The sequence below is a fragment of the Trypanosoma rangeli genome (genome assembly GCF_003719475.1).
Source record: "Trypanosoma rangeli strain AM80 chromosome Unknown Tra_15.4_contig_00328, whole genome shotgun sequence".
NCBI classification, from domain to species: domain Eukaryota; phylum Euglenozoa; class Kinetoplastea; order Trypanosomatida; family Trypanosomatidae; genus Trypanosoma; species Trypanosoma rangeli.
In genome coordinates, this window is record NW_021706073.1 from 1 (window position 1) to 17,588 (window position 17,588).

The following is a 17,588-nucleotide window of genomic DNA, read 5'->3' on the forward strand; positions in this document are numbered from 1 at the left end:
GACCACGTACGACCTCACAGCCAAGACCATCACCCCGATGGGTGGCTTTGTTGGTTACGGTACGTGCGCAACGACTACGTGATGCTGAAGGGTTCCGTCGCGGGTCCTCGCCGTCGCGTCATCACGCTGCGTCGCTCAATGGCCCCACAGACCTCGCGCAAGCTTACGGAGAAGATCACACTGAAGTTTATTGACACAAGCTCCAAGATTGGTCACGGTCGCTTCCAGACAAAGAAGGAGAAGAGCCAGTGGTACGGCCCATGCAAGAAGGACCGCATTCGTCGTGAGGAGCGTGTCCGCAAGGAGCGTGCGGCCCGCGCCGCGGAGCGCAAGGCTAAGGGCGGTGCTGCCGCCGCTGCCGTCGCTCCAAAGAAGACCAAGAAGTAGGCACCTCGGCTCCGGTGTAACTGATTCTCACGCCATGAACCTGTGTACTGTGAAATGCCATTTACATGTCTTTTTATTAGAATTGTGCGGAAGATTTAAGTGTACAGATCATGTGAAACGGGCAAGATGTATGTGTATATCAGTTTTTTAAATTTTTTTGTTGGTTAATGGTTGCTGTCTTTTTTAAATTTTCATTTAAGAAATGCTTTTGCGTTTACAGATACATCGAATTTTTTTGGGTTTGACTGCTACAAATGCGAATTGAGGATTGTAGTGATTGCTAAGCAATGATGGAGGAACTAAGTGGTCTATTGTTGTATTTTTTGACAAATAGGTCTGTTTTTAATTGGAGTATTGGGCACGACGTGCTAATTACATTTATTTTTGTTGGTTGTTGTTCTTGCCTTGTTTTTGTGTTTGTGAATGGGGAAAATGGTGATGTATTTTTTGCTTTTGCTATTTGCAGATTTGGTTATTTGCGTTTTTTTTTTGACGTTTGTGAGTTGGTTACTCATGTTTAGTGTCAATATATTTTTTTCGTCATTGTTTTGTTTTAGGGGTTTAAAATGTCTTGCCTTTCAGCGAAAGATGAAGGGGATGCATTTGATGTTACATTTAGTTTTTCGGCCGGGGGTTGGTTTCAAATGTATCACTGTGGTGTCTGTCAGGCGATTGTTGACTGTGGAATTATTGGGAAATTTGCTGCGGAGGGCAAGCGTATTCGCTTTGCTGGATGCAGCGCAGGCGCACTTGCTGCTGCATGTATGGCCTCAAAGTGCTATCGGTTCAAGGAAATCCGTGAGTTTCTAATACAGTGTGCGGAACACTATCGCGGCTCATGGTTGAACCTGTTTTGTATGAAGCAGTACCTTGAAGAATCCTTAGATAAGTTTGGTGCTCACTTGAGGGATTTGGAGAGGAAACCACGGACGCACGAAATGCTTAATGATGGATCTCTAGAGATATTTGTCACGACGCTTCCAAATATGAAACAAAAAGTGCTGACGGAGTTCCATTCGTATGAGGACGTTGTGGAAGCCTTAAAGGCCTCATGTTGCATGGCGCCGCTGGTGGGAGCACCCTTTCGTTTGCGAGGAACCGGGGAATGGGTCTGTGATGGGGCAGTAGCGACCGTGATCCCCCATAAAGATAACCCCAAAACAATTACGGTGAGTCCTTTCTATTCCAGCACAGCGACGGTTCATCCCACCATTTTTGTGCCCATGTGGTGGGGACTACGCCCTCCCGGGAAAGTTGCTTTCCGGAACCTTTTTTCTCTGGGCTACAATGACATGATAGAAGGTCTGGTAATGAACGGCTACCTTACACCCGATGAGGGTGAGTCAATGCTGAAACCTGAAGTAAAGTTTCTACCTGGTGGCGGTGTGATTGTTTCTTGCGCTTCGCATTTGCTTGATTTTTTGGTCTTTCTATTTGTTCGTCCTGTTGTGGTTTGTTGCATTTACGCTGAGCTTGCTTTTATGAGCGGCGTGTACTTCCTAAAGGGGTTGGTATTCTTGGACAGCAGACCACTTGCTAGAATGTGCGACAACGTGAGAAACATGGTCTCAATTCGTACTTTGGGCAGACTTATCTTTGGCGAGGTGGTGCCGCACAATGGTGAACGCCTGGAAAAAAGTTCTCGGCTTTACCGTCTGTTTAATCCAATCATCTTGGGAGGAAAAAAGAACACGGAAAGAGCTGTCATGAGTCCTACAGGTGTTTCTAATGGTAAGAGGCCTTCGCTATCGCCCAATACATGCAAGAGGGCGAGGGCTGCTGCCAAACGGACATCGCAGGAAAGTTAGTCTCACCTGTGATCATAGCTTTGTTGTTCACGTGTCGTGTGTAACGGTCCGACTCGTCTCAATTCAGCCTACGCCGATGCATCTCTCTTGTTAGTTGATAGTTTCTCACGCGTGATAAGTTGCCACATATCAACAAGGGAAGTAAAATTGAGTGTGAATAAGATCTTATTTCCTTGTTTATTTTGCTTTTTTTTGTGTTTTGTGCAATATTACCTCCCTGCTTGGGTTGTTTCGTGTCTTCTGCGCGGCGCCTCTCGTGAGCACTGGGGGAAAGGAACCTCTGTCTTTTTGATATCTCTTTTTTTCCTTGAATTATAGCTGCCCATTGGCATTCGCCTTTGCCCTGTGTGGTGTCTAATGTTCCGCTACTCCCGTTACGCGTTGCAACAGGTCTTTGAAAGCCACACGACGTCGGTGGAGGACAAAAGTTTTAAGGCAAAAGCGAAGTCGGAATTTAAAAAATTGCTTAAGATTCAACTCATTTTGATCCCTATTGTTGTGGTGTGGGTCATGTTTGCCTTCCCGCCCCCGTCCGTGGAAGAAGAGAAGCGCCTACGGGCAGAGTATGAGAAGAACGCCGGCTGGAAGACTTAAAAAGAGCAGGTGGTTTCACATTCAGCCGTACGTGTGCTTGTGCGTAAGTGTGCCCGTGTGTACGCAGCGTAAGGAAATGAAACACAATGTACACATTCATATATAATTATTTGTATATATGATTCTGTTGTTTGCGTTGTTATTTGTCGTTGCAGTTGTGTAGTCATCTTGTAACCATTTCTTGTGTCCCTTATTTTCTTCCACTGAAGAGGCTGCGACTGGACCGCATTTCATTGTGCGATCTTTTTTTTTTCTTCTCCCTTCATTTTGCAGTTGTTGTTTTTTTTTCTTCGAGAGGAAGAGCAGGGTAGGGGAGGGGGAGGGGGGGGAGTTGCCGTTCCAAGCTACGACGCTGTCTTTGCGAGGAAGATGATGCATGCCACGCGTCACTTCCACTTTATTACGAAGATCAGCAAGATTTCAAGACCCCCCGCCAGCGGCTATGAAATTGCTGAACTACCAAATGAAAAGGTTTTTATGGATTTTCTCAAGTATTACAGCACAAATTGTGTGCTGGCCGTTCTTCATTCTGGCTCGCTCCGCGGCACGGCGGGAGGAGGAGGAACTGGCACGAAGATCGTTGAGGATCCTCTCACACGCAGCTTTATCTCGTCCATCAACGCAATGAACATGGGGAACCCCAGTGAAACGAAACTGGCGCTCGTGCCTGGGCCACATGCCCCTAAGATGGTAGAGGAGTACGGTGTGCTGACTTATCCGACGGTGCTCTTGTTCATGAACGGAAAGTGCGTGGATCGGGTTGTCGGGGCACGCACACGGGAGCTTTCTATCAAGTCCCTCTTCACACTGCGAAATGCGCAGAGAAACATCTTTTCAAGGGAGTGAATACTTTTCCACCCTTCAGTTCAGAGAAATTGTCTGAGAAACAGAAACACGTTTTTCAAGAGTGAGACATACACATACACGCACACATACAAAAAAAAAAAAAGAACTGTCAGAGTCTTTTATGTACACTTCAAAATGCGGTTATTGGCCTTTGTTTCTCTTTTTTTTTTTTTTGCTTTTTGAATGCATATGTTTTTCACCGGACTTCCAACTAGGTGCGGGTGTGGTTGGTATTCTTACTGCTGCGGCGAGTAGTAGCAGCGGTGGTAAATAATGGAGTTGCCAAATGCGCCTGAAGAAGAAGACGTTGAGTGGAGGTGGTATGATGCTCCCTGCCCACGCTTTGCATTGGGTCGATGCGCCGACACGTATATGCGTTTGCCCATTAAGGAAACATGTGACGATGCGGGATACGTTAGAGCAGGGATAGACACATCCGCCCCTCTCAGCAGTACCGTTGTGGTGCCACCACTGTCTCTGAGCGTCTTAGACGAGCTCGTGAGCGAAGAATACAACAAGGCGCCTGTGCTCAAAAACGTGGATGAGACAAAGGGGAACGAGGAAACTACGAGTCAAACAAGTGTTGGTGATAACGTTCTTTCCACTTTGAGGCTTATGAGTGGGGCCTGCAAAACGACGGAGGAACTACGTTTGGAAATGAAGCAGTTAGAGTCTCTAATGGGAGAAAGGCAGCTGAGCCCCTCTCTCTCTTTGGAAGAAATCGATGATGCCAATGACCCTGCTTCAATGCCACTGGGCGTAAATGATAGTGACGACTTGTTGTCAGAGTGTCTTCTTGAAGCTGATAATGTTGTACTTTTTCGTACGGCGGGGGAGGAGAGTGTTGCTCCCAGGCCTACAGTTGTTGGTAGTAGTTTTGCTCTATTGATCAACCAAAACTCCGCACTGGCAATGGTGCGTTCAAAGGTGAGCCAATTGAAGCGTCGCTATCAAAAGGATGGGTTTGATCTTGACTTAACCTACATTACCGCGCGAGTGATCGCCATGTCTTTTCCTGCATGGGGGACGGAGAAGTATTATCGTAATCCCATTAATCAGGTAGAACGTTTTCTTGAGAGCAAACATGGAGGTCACTATCGTATTTACAACCTCTGCTCTGAGCGACCGGAGTACGACTCCCCGAAGCGTTTTCAAGGGAAGTACAAACGATTTCCATTTGATGATCATAATGCCCCGTGCCCTATAAGTCTTGTGCTCGATTTTCTCCGCGATACAACATTGTTTTTGGAGCAGAACACAAAAAATGTTGTGGTGGTCCATTGCAAGGCAGGGAAAGGCCGAACAGGAGTAATGGTGTCGTGTCTATTACGTTTGCTTGATCCTATTAACATTCCTGATGCGGAGGAGGCGTTGCGTGCCTTCGATAAAGCACGCACATATGACGGTCTTGGTGTAACAGTTCCCTCACAACGTCGGTATGTGCACTACTATGACCGCATAGTGCAGGAGTTTGGGGGAAATCTCCCACCGTCTCGTCGACGAAAACTATACCAGATCACCATCGATTCCGACATTAAATTGTCTGGTCCGGTGGACGTGTATTTAACTGTGGAAGAAGACGGTGCTTTGAAAATTGACTCCCGTCAAGTGTTTCCTGGAAGGCCCAAAAAGGATCCAAAAGGGTTTCTTTTTTTCTTTGAGGAGGAGCCGGCCCTCCAGGGGGATCTACGGTTTACTTTTTATCAACGTCATAGATTGGTCGATAAGGAGCTTTTTCATTTTTGGCTAAACACCTCTCTTTGTAGTAGTTACGAGCGATTGTCGCTTAAAGATCGCCAACTGGACGGGCGGCCCTCCAAGGCAAAGACTGAAGAGCAGTTCTGCAGGGACCTGGCAGCAAATGTAATTTTTGTGGATTAACCGTGCGACCTTCCTGGCGACCAAAGTGATGGGGCATAAAGCGAAGAGGAGCGCTGACATCGGAAAGGAATGAGCGAATAATTTTTCCTTCTACATGTTGTCATTATTATTATTTACGTTTATATTTATATATATATATATATGTATTTGCGTGTGATTTGAATGTTCTTCTCTGTGACCCCGCAGCCCCGGCTGAGGCAGACGACACACATACGCAAACGAAGAAAAAAAAAAGGATTCGTTTAGAAAAGAAACGAAGGCAAAACCAAGCGCTACTGGTAGTAAATAAACACGGAAAGGAGAACTTTCACTCGAGACTCGAAGGTTTTTTTTGGGGTATTTCAGGATATTGATAAATTCAGTCTGTGTTATGTGCTGTTATAACGATAAGGTGCTACCTACGGTGAATGTTTTTTTTTCTCTCTCCTCTCGCTGAAGCATTGTGTCTCCGTGTTGTTTGTGTTTCTAGTGTCTTTTAATCGGTGCCTATCCAATAATACCAGGGGTACCATTGATGCGAAAAAGGTCGCCGAGGATGGCCCATGACGGTTGCATTGTTATTTGTTTTCTTTTACGTATATGCATGCAAACATTTATATATTGTGTTGATTGCTTCTGTTACTTTTCTGATATATATTTTGTTTTCCTTTTTGGGTTTGTCCCTGTCATTCACAAATCTGTCAAGGTGGCACTGCGGATATGTCAAAGGCCGTGCCGCTTCCAGGCATCACATTTGCCGGCACTTCGTATGCGCGGAACGAAAGGGTGTTTGAGACTTTGCCGAGGAATGACGCCAGGCGGCTCCGACATCGAGAGGTAATCCAGTTTAGGAGCGCGACTCACCCACCGGAGAAGCCACGTTGGAACATGTCCGTGTTGGATGAGGCCCATCCGTTTCCTGAGCGTCCTATAATGCACTCCTTGCAGAGGTTTGAGGGTGTAGATGTGTCTTCCAGGGTGTTTCCACAGACAGTTCGAGGCACAAAACATCTTGAAACAAAATTTCGTTCGCCGCTCTGGATGAGTCGGGAGGGAAACAGATCTTCTTCTAATGGTGACCGTCCGCAACGACAGCGGGTAGGTTTTCTCTCCCGCGTTATTGAGTCTGACTTCTCTGAAAGCAAAAAGAAGGCGCGGGAAGGATGGGTTGCATCCACGATGCGTTGGAGTTTTGCGGGACAGATCGGTGAAGCAGAGGAGGCTCGAAGGAGCTACGTAGAAGTGAACAAGAAGAAAAAGGGTGTATTGAACATGGACACTTACCTCAGCCCTGTCTTTCGAGTGAGAGAAATGAATGAGCGTATTCGAGAAGCGAAACGAAGTGAACGAATGCGGAAGGAGCAGGCTTCATTACCTCCGGTGGGTGCTAATGGTGCCCCGGCAGTTTTTAAAATGAGCAACATCGACGAGTGGTGGCATTTGGACCCCACGCTCACAGTAGCAGGCACAACGGCGGCGCCTGCTGTGAATGTATAGAAGGAAACACAACGCCGGGGACTGAATTGTGCATTTTTATTTTTTTGGCTTTGTGTTATCTACTTTTTTTATGTTTCCATTGACAGAAGGGGGCGAACGCGTCACCGGCCATTCGCTCACCTGCCCAAGGAAGATATGTTTATCTAACAATGCTCCTGTTTCCTTCCAGCTATTGTGCCACTCTTTGCTTCTGCTTCCATGCATGTGTGCGGACTTGCACACACAACCTGTGTGTGTGTGTTTTGTTGGAACTGAGGCGGGGGCCAAAACGATAAAACAAGGACAAAATACAGCGAGAAAGAAGAGCTAGAAAACAAAAAAAACACGCGAGAGACAAAGCAGGTTTTGCGTGTTTGTTGGTTGAGGAAATAGTCTGAGAACTGGAGGAAGTAAGGAGAGAAAAGGTGCAAGGTACATGCCAATGACGGATTTCCTGATGGACCCGACGGAGTTCCAGAGGGTCATTGATGTCATCATGAAGGAAAGGTATGCCCATGAGCAGTGCGTCGCAGACAAGGACTTGAGCCGACATCGCCAGAGAATGGAACGTAGTCGCTCGACATCACAGACGTCAGAAAAGCGCATGTCTTTAAGCAATGCTAGCCTTGGCAGCCGTGCTGCAAATTTGGGAAACTGTGGCGTAAAGTTGGGCGGTCGGCCACCGTGCATCCTGGCAGGCGGAAGAGCTCCCGACGCTGCTGTGGAGGCCACCCCACGAAGCGGATCCAACAATAGCCGTGGCTTGTCCGACGCTCCTTTCCAGTACGGCAGTCTCATCCGTGACTCCGACAAGGAAAATATGAAGGCCCTTACGGAGTGTGTACCGGAGTCCGCTGAAGCCCGACTGTTGTCTAAAGATTGTCTCCCGAACACGGAATCAGCTCCAGAAAAAATAAACGTGTTTTCTAAGGAGGGGGAGGAGGAGCAGCAGGAAGGAAAGGTGGATCCGGAGCCCCTCGTTGAGCTGTCTCAGAAACGGCGCAACATCATTCAAAGTCCTTCACCTGATAACGATAATTCCCTTCCAGTAACAACGGGTGTTGAAATGCAAGAACCACAATCACTGCATTTTTTTTCTCCTTTATTGACAGAAAATTCGCGATATGCAATGCTTGAAGGCAAATTGCAAGACATGCAAAGCACTGTTGACAGACTCACACGTGATGTTATGCTTCTTGCGGTCAATCAAACAAGCAGCGTAAGTATGGTTCAAGAAGAGGATTCCGCAGCGAAACGTCTTGAAAGTTTGAAGGAGTGTGGCAGTTTTACAGAGGAAAATTTTCTTACTGTTGTTATTGCGCTAGCCAAACGGGTCCGCCGTTTGGAGGTGGATTTGGAAGCATCCATGGAACAAGTACGAGTGTTGGAGGCCGCCGCCATTGAGCGGGATATGCAGTTAAACCGTACCAAAGTTGGACGTGATGAAATGGACACTCTTGTTAAGGCGTTGTCCAACACGTGCGTGGATTATCCAAATGAACTCAAAAATTTGTATCGAATGTGGGGATTGGACCCAAAGGATGTGCAACAATCCCTTGAAGCATCGAATTCGACTTCTTGTACAGATCTTCTTTTGTGTACACCACCGTTTACTCGTGTTTTATATCTACTAGTGGAGCGTAACGCTGAGATACTGAGCACGCTTAATGATCAACAGGCCGGAAGGCTTGAAGCAGAAAGCCATGCCCATTATGAGTCTACCTTGTTTCATAATCATCGCGATAGTGACTTTTTAAAGGCAGTACAAAAACATCCCGTCCCTCTTCATGAACAGTTGTTGGGGATATACTTGACGGATGAAGAGGGCTTGGACGGGGTGCGGGTGATATCTGTCTCTGCGGCATCCCCGGCAGCGCAGGCTTTGAAGTATGGGGACGTGATTGCTCAGATCAATTATGTCACAGTACATTCTGTGGCCGATGTGTCGTATGTACTTTCTCGCGCACGACCTACCGCTCCCGTTGCGTTGTCAATTGTGATGCAAAAAAAGCCTTATGCGAGGACGGTTGAGGTGCTGCCTCTGGAACTTTTTTGAATTAGGAGTTTGAGTGGACGAAAAAACTCCTTTGTTTTTTACATATCGCAGTCACTGCAGATGCAAGCTTTTTCCGGTTGTGCCCCCGGCATTTGCACATGAAGACTAAGTGTCTGAGAAGGTGTGGCACTAACACGTTTTTTATGTTTATTTTTATTATGCATTTTGTCTGTATACGGGGAATACACCTTTTTGTATATTTGATTCTATCGTCATTATCAAGCACATGTTTTGTTGAGTTTTGCTTTGCTTTTCTGGGACATGCGAGTGTTCTTGTTTCACCCATGGTATCCTTCATTCTCAGTTGTTGGGTTCTGCTTCTCGGCCTGCAGCGGGGCGTGTGGCATCGCCACACGCATTCATCTTCATCTCCGTCACTAACAGGGGAGTCTATTTACCTCTCACTAGTGCTGGCTGATCCCATTTTATTTTATTTTTACAATTTTTGCCGTCAGATATCAACACGTTGGAAGTAAAAAGGGGATACAGGGAGAGTGTGGGGTGTGCTGGCAATCTAGGCAAGAATAAAAAAAAAAGAGGGGGACAGCGGACAAACAGCTTGGAAAATTTCAATGACGGTTCTTTCTGCCTTTAAGGCGAAGTCCACACGCTTTAAGGCTGTAGTGGAGCGAGTGAGGCGTCTTTTGCATACAGGCGCATCCGGAGCTAATGGCATTCGCGCACTTAGTCGCAGCCTTGGCATAGCAGTAGATGCTGGTGGGAATCTTGTGGATAAAGCCACCTTCGTAGAATGCCTAAAGCAGAATGGAGTCGCTCTAGACGAAAATGATGTGGAGGCGGTAATGTCTGTATTAGATAGGAACGGCGATGGTACACTTGACCCAGTAGATTTTATTGCTGCTTTGCGCAGGGATCTCACTCCAGTGAAGTCTGCATGGGTCGCACGGGTGTGGTACACATTCCGGCAGAACGCCGATGGTACTATTTGCATTGAGGATCTCGTGAATGCGTTTAATGCTGCAGGACATCCTGCGGTTGTGCGTGGTGAGCGCAGCGAAGAAAAGGTGCGTGAGGAATTTCAATTGACTTTCAACACCACCACGAATCCTGAAGGTGTCTTATCGCGGCAGGAGTTTGAGCAGTACTACTCGTGTGTGGCCGGGTCGTGCCTTGACGACGCCTCATTTCTGACACTTGTGCGAGGTGTGTGGCCTGCGCTTGCAGATGATGCAGCTAGAAACATTGAATTGATCTCTAATAAGGAAAATCAATGTAACTCCACCTTTATAGCCTCGCAATCAGCACTTCAGAAGAGTACCGTCAACAAGCTGAGGCAAAATGCCGCGGACCTTGACACGCTTATTCGTACTTTACACCGTCCTGCTGTTATGGATTTACCGCTTGCTGTTCGACTCCTTTCGCTTTCTTTGCGCGGAAGGGATGTGGAGGGGACATTTTTCCTTACGCGCGGCGCCTTCACAGAGGCACTGTGGCAGCAACGGCTTTATATTTCAAGACCTGATGAACTTTTGCCAGTGTTGGATACAAAAGGGGACGGCTCTGTTGATTATCTGCTTTACCTGACGATGCTTCTCCCGTCACTTCCTCCAGCCCGTAGAATGATGCTTGAACGGCTGTGGGAATTGTTTCTAAAGGACACATGCGGTGCTGTTGATGTCTTGGAGTTGCACCGGCAATTCCAAGCAAAGGATGGTGAGGAGAAGAATGCGTTTCTGAGTGCATGGGACGTTCGCCGCGCCATTCGACGGCGCCTCACACTGGAGGAACTTGTTGAGTGGTACGTTCCCATGAGCTATAAAATCCAGCTGGATAATGATTTCGGAGCAATGCTGAAGCGACAGTGGAACTTGATGTAGCTGTGGTGGACGCGGAGAAGTAGACATGCAATACTACACATATATATGTACACTGATGTATGATAGGAGAAGATGGGTAAGTTTTTTTTTTTTTTGCGTATTTCCTTTTTAGATGTAAGGTGTCAACAGGTTTTTTTTTGTTTTTTTTTTGCAGCTCCTTGCTTGTTTGTTTTAAATGAATTTTATTGTCAACCACATTGATTTTAGTTGTTGTTACGTGTTTATTTTTCTTCATACGTCTCTGTTTGTTTGGGGCTTATCATGCGAACACTGGACGCAGGTTACCATACCTTACTCTCGCCTAAACACATACGACGACGTCCATGGTGTTGGAGTTGCTCCCAGTTGATGGCGAGGCCAGTCGCACTCGTCAGAGTGAATACGTGGATATGTCCCTCATTCATCTCGGCATTAAATTGCGTGATATGGGAATTGAATTTGAGGAAACAGAGCTTGCGACGGTGCCTACACGTTTTGCAGAACGGTTGTTGAGCTACCTACATGCATTCGAGGAGCGGGAGTCTGCAATTCGAGACTCGATGACAGAACACCAGACCCAACTGAAGCAGGAGAACAACCGCCTGGAAACGCTGCAGGAGGCCACAGAAAAAATGAGAGGTGAAGTGGCGATATTATCCGGGAAAATTAGCTCGGCACTAGGCGCATACCGTAGCGAGGAAAAACTAGAGGCGCAGCGGCGGCGGGAGCGACAGCGAGACGTGTGCGATATTATGCGTCAAAATGACAAGAAGGAGCTCGAGCTAAGGCGAGAGACTATGGAACGTGACCGGCTAAGTAAAATACTACAGAAGGTCCAAAAGTAGCAACGTCAGTGTGGTTTGGCGGTAGTCACTCCAGAAGTTTGCCTGCGTTTATGGGGATAGAACTGCCCTTTTGTTTTACTCGGTGGAGAAAGAGGTAGATCCCAGCTCTTTCTTTTCCTTATTTTATTTGTTGTGTGCGTGCGTGCGTTTACGGCTCTTTACGGACCACATGAAAGGAGGTGCGCACGCCCACATTATCACACAGTCATTTTTAGATGTTCAAGAAGCAAGTAGAAAGTGAAAAGGATTTGAATGTGGGAACTCTCAGTCGGTGGACGTGTACCATTCGTAAAAAGATGCATCCCGCGTGCGTCCCATTTCACAACAAAAACAAAAACTAAACAAACTGTTGGGGCATCGTTTTTTTTTTTTATTTTGTGTCTCCTTGCATTTAAAGGATTGCAGAGGGAAAGATTTGGAGAGGTGCAGTGAGGACGTGGGAAAGCAACCGGAAACGAGGAGGGTAAAGATAGAGAGCTTTAGTTGATACAAAGAAATAAAACAAGGACACAAATGGCGCTATCGAAGCAAGACCCGCGCCTCGCCTTTTATTGTGAGAGACACGACGATATATCACAACTTGTTCGGCGTTATATATTGTTTTTTTTCTACGAGGATCATTCTGTTGAGATGAGGGAGCTGCCCAAAAATGTGATACACCTTAGACGTACTCCATTCCCACACCTGCGGAAAGATTGCTTCCGACTTGGTACAGCTCTAACGATATTTGGTGGAATTGTAAAAATTACCGGCTACGCCGACGAAGTGACGCGGGTGTTGTGTGAAAAGGAAAGCGAGTCTACAGTGATGCTCTTAGGAGAGTCTTTATTGCCGCAGCTGGGTCATTACTTGGCGATGCTCACGGAGGAGTGTGGTTTCGCTATCTCATCAATGCAAATGGTGTGGCCACGTGGAGACATCTTCGAAACGTATGGTCTGCCTGAAGGACTCACAAATGGCCGCGTTGTTGTGGCATGTTGTGTACGTGCTGATGCTGTTCAAAAAGGTCTGGATTACATGAATCGTGCAACCGGAGCCTTTGCGGCGAGGGATGAGGAAGAGGCCAAGAAATGGGCTCAGTTAGTAGAAGAAGTGAGCCGAAAGCCAGTTGCCATTTTTGAAGATCCTCACTGTTCCGTTGTTATTGTTAAACCGCATGCTGTACGAAGCCGCAATGCTGGCAGCATCCTGCAGCTGCTGCTTGATGCAGGGCTTGAGCCGGCAGCATTAAGAACTGCAAACCTTTCTTCACGTGTGGTGGATATCTTCCTTCAGCCGTACAAGGATGTGCTTCCAGATTTTTCTGAATCGGCTAAAGGCCTGACTGGCCATGTTTGGGTCATTCAACTGGTCTCACCGGAAGACGAGGTTGACGTTGTTTCTCTAGTGCGCGAAGTTTGTGGCCCCTTTGATCCAATTATTGCAAAGGAGTTACGCCCCAAGTCTGTACGTGCAATATATGGTGCAGATCGTGCGAACAATGCGGTGCATTGTTGTGACCTACCTGAGGAAGGGGCAATTTACACGAATTTCTTTTTTGGTTCAAAATATATATAGAGGCAATAAACTCGTTGAATTCCGCTAAATATATATATATGTATAAGTAGTGTTCTTTTTCATTGCAATTGTTGGAGGTAAATGGCTTGAAATGAACAATAGTATCTCTATTTGATGTGTGGCGGTTCCCGCTCCCTTAAAGACGATGTGTAAATATGTATTACCAAGGACGCTCACCTTCAGGCCATTTTATTTCCCATTTTTTTTTCATTGTCGTCTCATGTGTGTTTCGCCTTTTCTCTTGTGTAACGTACGTACTGGCTCTGAAAAGGAGGGTGCATCCCGTGATAGTGTTCTGTAAGTGACGTGAGATGTACGTTCTCCTTCATAACCTCTCGTCACTTCCGCTATTTTTTTTTTAATTTGGTACCTTTATTTTTTACTTTGTCGCGCGTAAATTCCAACCTTATTCTAATGAATCTGTGCGGGGGTGCTGCCATGAGCTTTGTTTCTCCTTCTCCGTATTGGCTTCAGTAGGTAGTGAGAGGGAGAAATCATGAGTGTGCGAGAGACAATTGGTGAAAAGGATTTTTTGCTGCGCAGAACGCCGGCCAATCCAAAGTATGAGAAGGTCAAGGCGGTTGTGGAGTCGGGGCTGACAGTGGAGGTGGCGCAGTTCATGAAGCGAGCAGCGTGTAACGTTCGGCGTTATGCCGGGGAGTCTTTTTTGCGGATGCACCCCAATGTGTTGGCAGAGTACATTTCGAAACTCAAAAGGCAAGAAGAGAGGAAAAAAGGGTGTGAGAGCGACGGGGGATTTTTGCACCCGATGGATGAGTACATGTCACCAAATGTGAGGCCAGAGAAGGAGTATCTTATTCTCGACGTCCGCTCCGAGGAGGAATACAAAGCCTGTCATATTGAAGGTGCACTTCACTACCCAAAGCGAAGGATGTTACACGCCATAAACCCGCTTCTTCCGGAGATGTTTGAGTTCAAAAATAAAGAAAACAAGTACATTGTGGTATATGACACTGAAGAGGAATTGACGGTGGGGCAGAGCGTAGGGACAGTCCTTTTTGAAAAGGGCCTTGATAACGTGGTGGTGCTAACGGGCGGATTACGAGAGTTTGTACAGGATTATTCCTTCCTCATTGTGGGGAAGAGCCCTGTACCGATAGTTCCCCGGGACACACGGCTGCAAAAACGGGCCGAAGCGATATCAGCAGCAAGAAGTGAAACACAACGGAGTGCGTTTTCACATAAACCAAAGAGTTTGTCGAATAGTCTTGCCAAACCACGACGGTTGTGACGAGAAATGTCGACTGAGAGATATTCATTCAAGAGTGAGCGGATATCATTTAGATTACATGCGAACTTATGGGATACACCACGACGTGTTACCATTTTTTTTTTATTGTTTGTTTGCTTTGTGTGTGTGTGTGCGCGCGCGCTCGTATGCGAGTGTACGGGATATATGCATGTATGTATATTGCAGGTGTGAGCTGAGCAAGCAATCGTCTGTCTACGCATTCACTCTCTCCTTTAGAGTGCTTTGGTGTGCATTGTAATGAATTTGCTTGTGTTTTTGTTTGTCATCCATCCTTTTTTCGTTAATGTTGTTAGGCATTTGAGCATTCTTGCCGTGCCGGCGTACACTGAGCAGCGTGGGGGGGTATGCTTGGCGACTCGCGACAAGCATTGGCCGAGGTAAACGATTCCCGCAAGCGGCAGCCGCCACCACAACCGAATGTTTCAAATGGCACTACACTCAACGTAGTATTTACTGAGGAAGGACGGGTTAACGATGCTGATGTCATAAACACTTCTAATGATAAACTGAAAGCGGGAAGGTGGGAAAAGGCAAATGGAGCTTTCACACGACACAAGTCAACACCAAAAGCAGCGCAAACTCGGGTGACTATTGGCATGCGTTTAAAGAGGTGGATTATTACAGGTAGAATAGGCGCTGGTTCCTTTGGTGAAACCTTTACAGCGATAGAGGAACCTAGAGGCCGCCATGATGGTGACGAGGAGAACGAGATGGAGGACATTATTGCTCTTTCTCACAGCAGCTTAACGTCCCCAAATCTCGCGGAGGTGTGTATTAAGGTGGAACAGGATAATAAAAATGTTCTCCGTATCGAGGCGGCAGCCTTGAAAAAGATACAGCGTTGTCCTCAAGTAGTACGATACTTGGCAAGTGGGAATACAGGAGGTATGAACTTTTTAGTGATGGAGCGATTGGGGCCTAATCTTGCGGAATTGCGCCGTGGTACACCCTTTGGCACCTTTACTCACTTCACGACCCTCAAGCTGGGTATATCTTGTCTCCGAGCAATACGATGTGTTCATCAACTAGGACTCATCCACCGGGACATTAAGCCCTCAAACTTTGTCATTGGCTTGGGCGGAACTTCAGATCCACGAACCTGTTATCTTATAGACTTTGGATTGGCTCGTCGATATCGTCGTGCCAATGGGGATGTACGCCCACCGCGTGAAAATGCTGGTTTTCGTGGGACAAGTCGTTACGCTTCACTGGCTTCGCATCGTCAACAAGAGCTTGGTCGTGTAGATGATATATGGAGCCTGTTGTTTATGCTTGTCGAATTCGCCACAGGGACGTTGCCGTGGCGTAAGTATAAGGAGAAGGAAGAAATTGGTCGATGCAAAGAGGAGATGATTGGGTCTGGACTTGTCCAGAACATGCCTCGTGAATTTCGTCCATTTTTGGCACATATACGTGCGTTGCACTACGAGGATGAGCCAGCTTATGATTTTCTGCTTTCTCTCTTAGAACGTGCGATTGAACGCCGCGGCTACCCACCGGACAAAAATTTTGATTGGGAACACGAGGATGACACACTCCATCACATGCGCTTTCATGGTGACGGAGGCGTCACCAAGAGGCTTGTTAGAGAGCATAACGATGCAGCTGACAATAGTGCCGGCGGAATGGAAAATTCTATTCACAAGCCTATATCTTGCCGAAATGCTTCTCAAACGCCTCTGGATATAGCGTTCGTCCCTGTTCCTGAGGCGATCAATATAAATACAAATCGATGTACTTCGGCAGCCTGTTTGATGCCGCCATCACCGCGAACGGAAGAAGAGGCAGAGGAGCAGGGTCGCATAGGTGTCAGTGATGTGATTGTATCCGCCGTAATGTCTAGAAATGGAGATTTGAACGACGGTAATCACGCTCTGGAAGCTGTGGGGGCATTACAGTGGAACGTCTCCAGTGCCACGCCTAACGTTCGAGCTGACACCAGTGCTTTGGAAGATAAGATGGAGCGAGTTGGTATTGAACGCCAAAGACGAGGTTATGGGGTAGAACATCATGAGGCTGTCGAGAAGTTGGAGGTGGTCAACCTTGAAGGGAGTTTTTCTCCGCGCGAGAGGGTGTCTTCTATGGGAAACAGTGAGCAAGTAGCTAATGATGCTCCTCTTAGGACCTTGCCATTGAATAAAGGAGAAGAAGATAATATATCAGGGTTAACTTCCCCACGGCAACAACAACAAGAAGAACATAATGCGCATGAAATAGCGAGTGTGAAGAGGGTATCCTTTGCTACAGATGCAAACCTAGTTGAAGACACTGCAGTCACTTCTAGACGTGGAGCAGATGAACCAAAGGAAAAGAAGAAGCGTGCAAATTGTGAGTGCAGTGTTGTGTGAGACGGTTTTTTTTTGTACTTGTTGAGGTTGACAAGGAGTGTAGTAGAGCAGGCATTGTGTCTTTTTCAAAAGAGAAAGGAAGAGTGGGTGGGAAACAGGGGTCGTCTTAGAGTTTGCTGTGCAATTTGTAAAAGAGCAGTGAGGAGGAGGGGGAAAAAAATGAATAAATAAAATGAATATAAAGTTGTGCTGGTGTTCATTTATTTATTTATTTTTTGCATCCTCCACCCCTCCCCTTTTTTTAAAAAAAAAAAAGTTTTTCTTCCTCTATCCCTTTCTCATGTGTCGTGTACTATCGTGCATGACGGATATGCTTTGTCGAAGTATATGTTCTGTTTTTTAAATTATTTTCCCCACTTTCCTTGGATGTACGCCATTTCCACATGGACGCTGAGTAGTGCGTCTGAAATCACGGGCCTACCAACGACGGTGCATACCATTACTGTTGTTGTTTGTATTATACTTTGTGTTCTACAAGGCTATAGTGAGTGTCTTTGTGTGTGTGTGTGTTTGCTGGTGCTCTTTTATTGCCTTTCGGAGCGTTTTTTCATGGTTGTCACTAACGTGTGACCCCCCTTGTAGTTGTAGTTGTAGTTGTAGTTTTGTTTTTTTCTTGTCCTTTCTTACTCACTCTCGTTATCTCTATCTTTTTTTTTTCATTTGTTTTCTGTTCCACTGATTATATATATATATATATATATATATATATATATATATATAT

The 17,588-nt window shown here is 46.5% G+C and overlaps 11 protein-coding genes across 11 annotated transcripts, besides 11 other annotated features; all 11 read left to right on the forward strand.

The window, feature by feature from the left end:
* Positions 1-387, forward strand: TraAM80_07631 (large subunit ribosomal protein L3e; the record flags this gene model as incomplete). Its single annotated transcript, XM_029384413.1, has 1 exon — positions 1-387. A coding segment is annotated over one exon (387 nt), but the record flags the coding sequence as incomplete, so codon positions are not given.
* A 378-nt stretch (positions 388-765) lies between these two features.
* Positions 766-808: a microsatellite.
* Positions 809-953: 145 nt separating this feature from the next.
* Positions 954-2,195, forward strand: TraAM80_07632 (patatin-like phospholipase; the record flags this gene model as incomplete). The annotated part of the gene is made up of 1 exon (XM_029384414.1): positions 954-2,195. The coding sequence occupies one exon, from the start codon at positions 954-956 to the stop codon at positions 2,193-2,195; it is 1,242 nt and encodes a 413-aa protein (XP_029235728.1).
* Positions 2,196-3,081: 886 nt separating this feature from the next.
* Positions 3,082-3,120: a sequence feature (G-rich).
* A 41-nt stretch (positions 3,121-3,161) lies between these two features.
* Positions 3,162-3,635, forward strand: TraAM80_07633 (uncharacterized protein; the record flags this gene model as incomplete). Its single annotated transcript, XM_029384415.1, has 1 exon — positions 3,162-3,635. One exon carries the CDS (start codon positions 3,162-3,164, stop codon positions 3,633-3,635), a length of 474 nt encoding a protein of 157 aa, XP_029235729.1.
* A 150-nt stretch (positions 3,636-3,785) lies between these two features.
* Positions 3,786-3,816: a microsatellite.
* Positions 3,817-3,908: 92 nt separating this feature from the next.
* Positions 3,909-5,516, forward strand: TraAM80_07634 (putative tyrosine phosphatase; the record flags this gene model as incomplete). Its single annotated transcript, XM_029384416.1, has 1 exon — positions 3,909-5,516. The coding sequence occupies one exon, from the start codon at positions 3,909-3,911 to the stop codon at positions 5,514-5,516; it is 1,608 nt and encodes a 535-aa protein (XP_029235730.1).
* A 104-nt stretch (positions 5,517-5,620) lies between these two features.
* Positions 5,621-5,663: a microsatellite.
* Positions 5,664-6,215: 552 nt separating this feature from the next.
* TraAM80_07635 (uncharacterized protein) lies at positions 6,216-6,992 on the forward strand (the record flags this gene model as incomplete). The annotated part of the gene is made up of 1 exon (XM_029384417.1): positions 6,216-6,992. The coding sequence occupies one exon, from the start codon at positions 6,216-6,218 to the stop codon at positions 6,990-6,992; it is 777 nt and encodes a 258-aa protein (XP_029235731.1).
* A 421-nt stretch (positions 6,993-7,413) lies between these two features.
* TraAM80_07636 (uncharacterized protein) lies at positions 7,414-9,027 on the forward strand (the record flags this gene model as incomplete). Its single annotated transcript, XM_029384418.1, has 1 exon — positions 7,414-9,027. One exon carries the CDS (start codon positions 7,414-7,416, stop codon positions 9,025-9,027), a length of 1,614 nt encoding a protein of 537 aa, XP_029235732.1.
* Positions 9,028-9,599: 572 nt separating this feature from the next.
* Positions 9,600-10,865, forward strand: TraAM80_07637 (uncharacterized protein; the record flags this gene model as incomplete). The annotated part of the gene is made up of 1 exon (XM_029384419.1): positions 9,600-10,865. One exon carries the CDS (start codon positions 9,600-9,602, stop codon positions 10,863-10,865), a length of 1,266 nt encoding a protein of 421 aa, XP_029235733.1.
* Positions 10,866-10,995: 130 nt separating this feature from the next.
* Positions 10,996-11,015: a microsatellite.
* A 173-nt stretch (positions 11,016-11,188) lies between these two features.
* Positions 11,189-11,689, forward strand: TraAM80_07638 (uncharacterized protein; the record flags this gene model as incomplete). The annotated part of the gene is made up of 1 exon (XM_029384420.1): positions 11,189-11,689. The coding sequence occupies one exon, from the start codon at positions 11,189-11,191 to the stop codon at positions 11,687-11,689; it is 501 nt and encodes a 166-aa protein (XP_029235734.1).
* A 513-nt stretch (positions 11,690-12,202) lies between these two features.
* Positions 12,203-13,246, forward strand: TraAM80_07639 (nucleoside diphosphate kinase; the record flags this gene model as incomplete). Its single annotated transcript, XM_029384421.1, has 1 exon — positions 12,203-13,246. The coding sequence occupies one exon, from the start codon at positions 12,203-12,205 to the stop codon at positions 13,244-13,246; it is 1,044 nt and encodes a 347-aa protein (XP_029235735.1).
* Positions 13,247-13,742: 496 nt separating this feature from the next.
* TraAM80_07640 (testis specific, 14) lies at positions 13,743-14,498 on the forward strand (the record flags this gene model as incomplete). Its single annotated transcript, XM_029384422.1, has 1 exon — positions 13,743-14,498. The coding sequence occupies one exon, from the start codon at positions 13,743-13,745 to the stop codon at positions 14,496-14,498; it is 756 nt and encodes a 251-aa protein (XP_029235736.1).
* A 96-nt stretch (positions 14,499-14,594) lies between these two features.
* Positions 14,595-14,631: a microsatellite.
* A 232-nt stretch (positions 14,632-14,863) lies between these two features.
* TraAM80_07641 (putative casein kinase) lies at positions 14,864-16,867 on the forward strand (the record flags this gene model as incomplete). The annotated part of the gene is made up of 1 exon (XM_029384423.1): positions 14,864-16,867. One exon carries the CDS (start codon positions 14,864-14,866, stop codon positions 16,865-16,867), a length of 2,004 nt encoding a protein of 667 aa, XP_029235737.1.
* A 195-nt stretch (positions 16,868-17,062) lies between these two features.
* Positions 17,063-17,084: a microsatellite.
* A 267-nt stretch (positions 17,085-17,351) lies between these two features.
* Positions 17,352-17,380: a microsatellite.
* Positions 17,381-17,443: 63 nt separating this feature from the next.
* Positions 17,444-17,469: a microsatellite.
* Positions 17,470-17,533: a microsatellite.
* A 14-nt stretch (positions 17,534-17,547) lies between these two features.
* Positions 17,548-17,588: a microsatellite.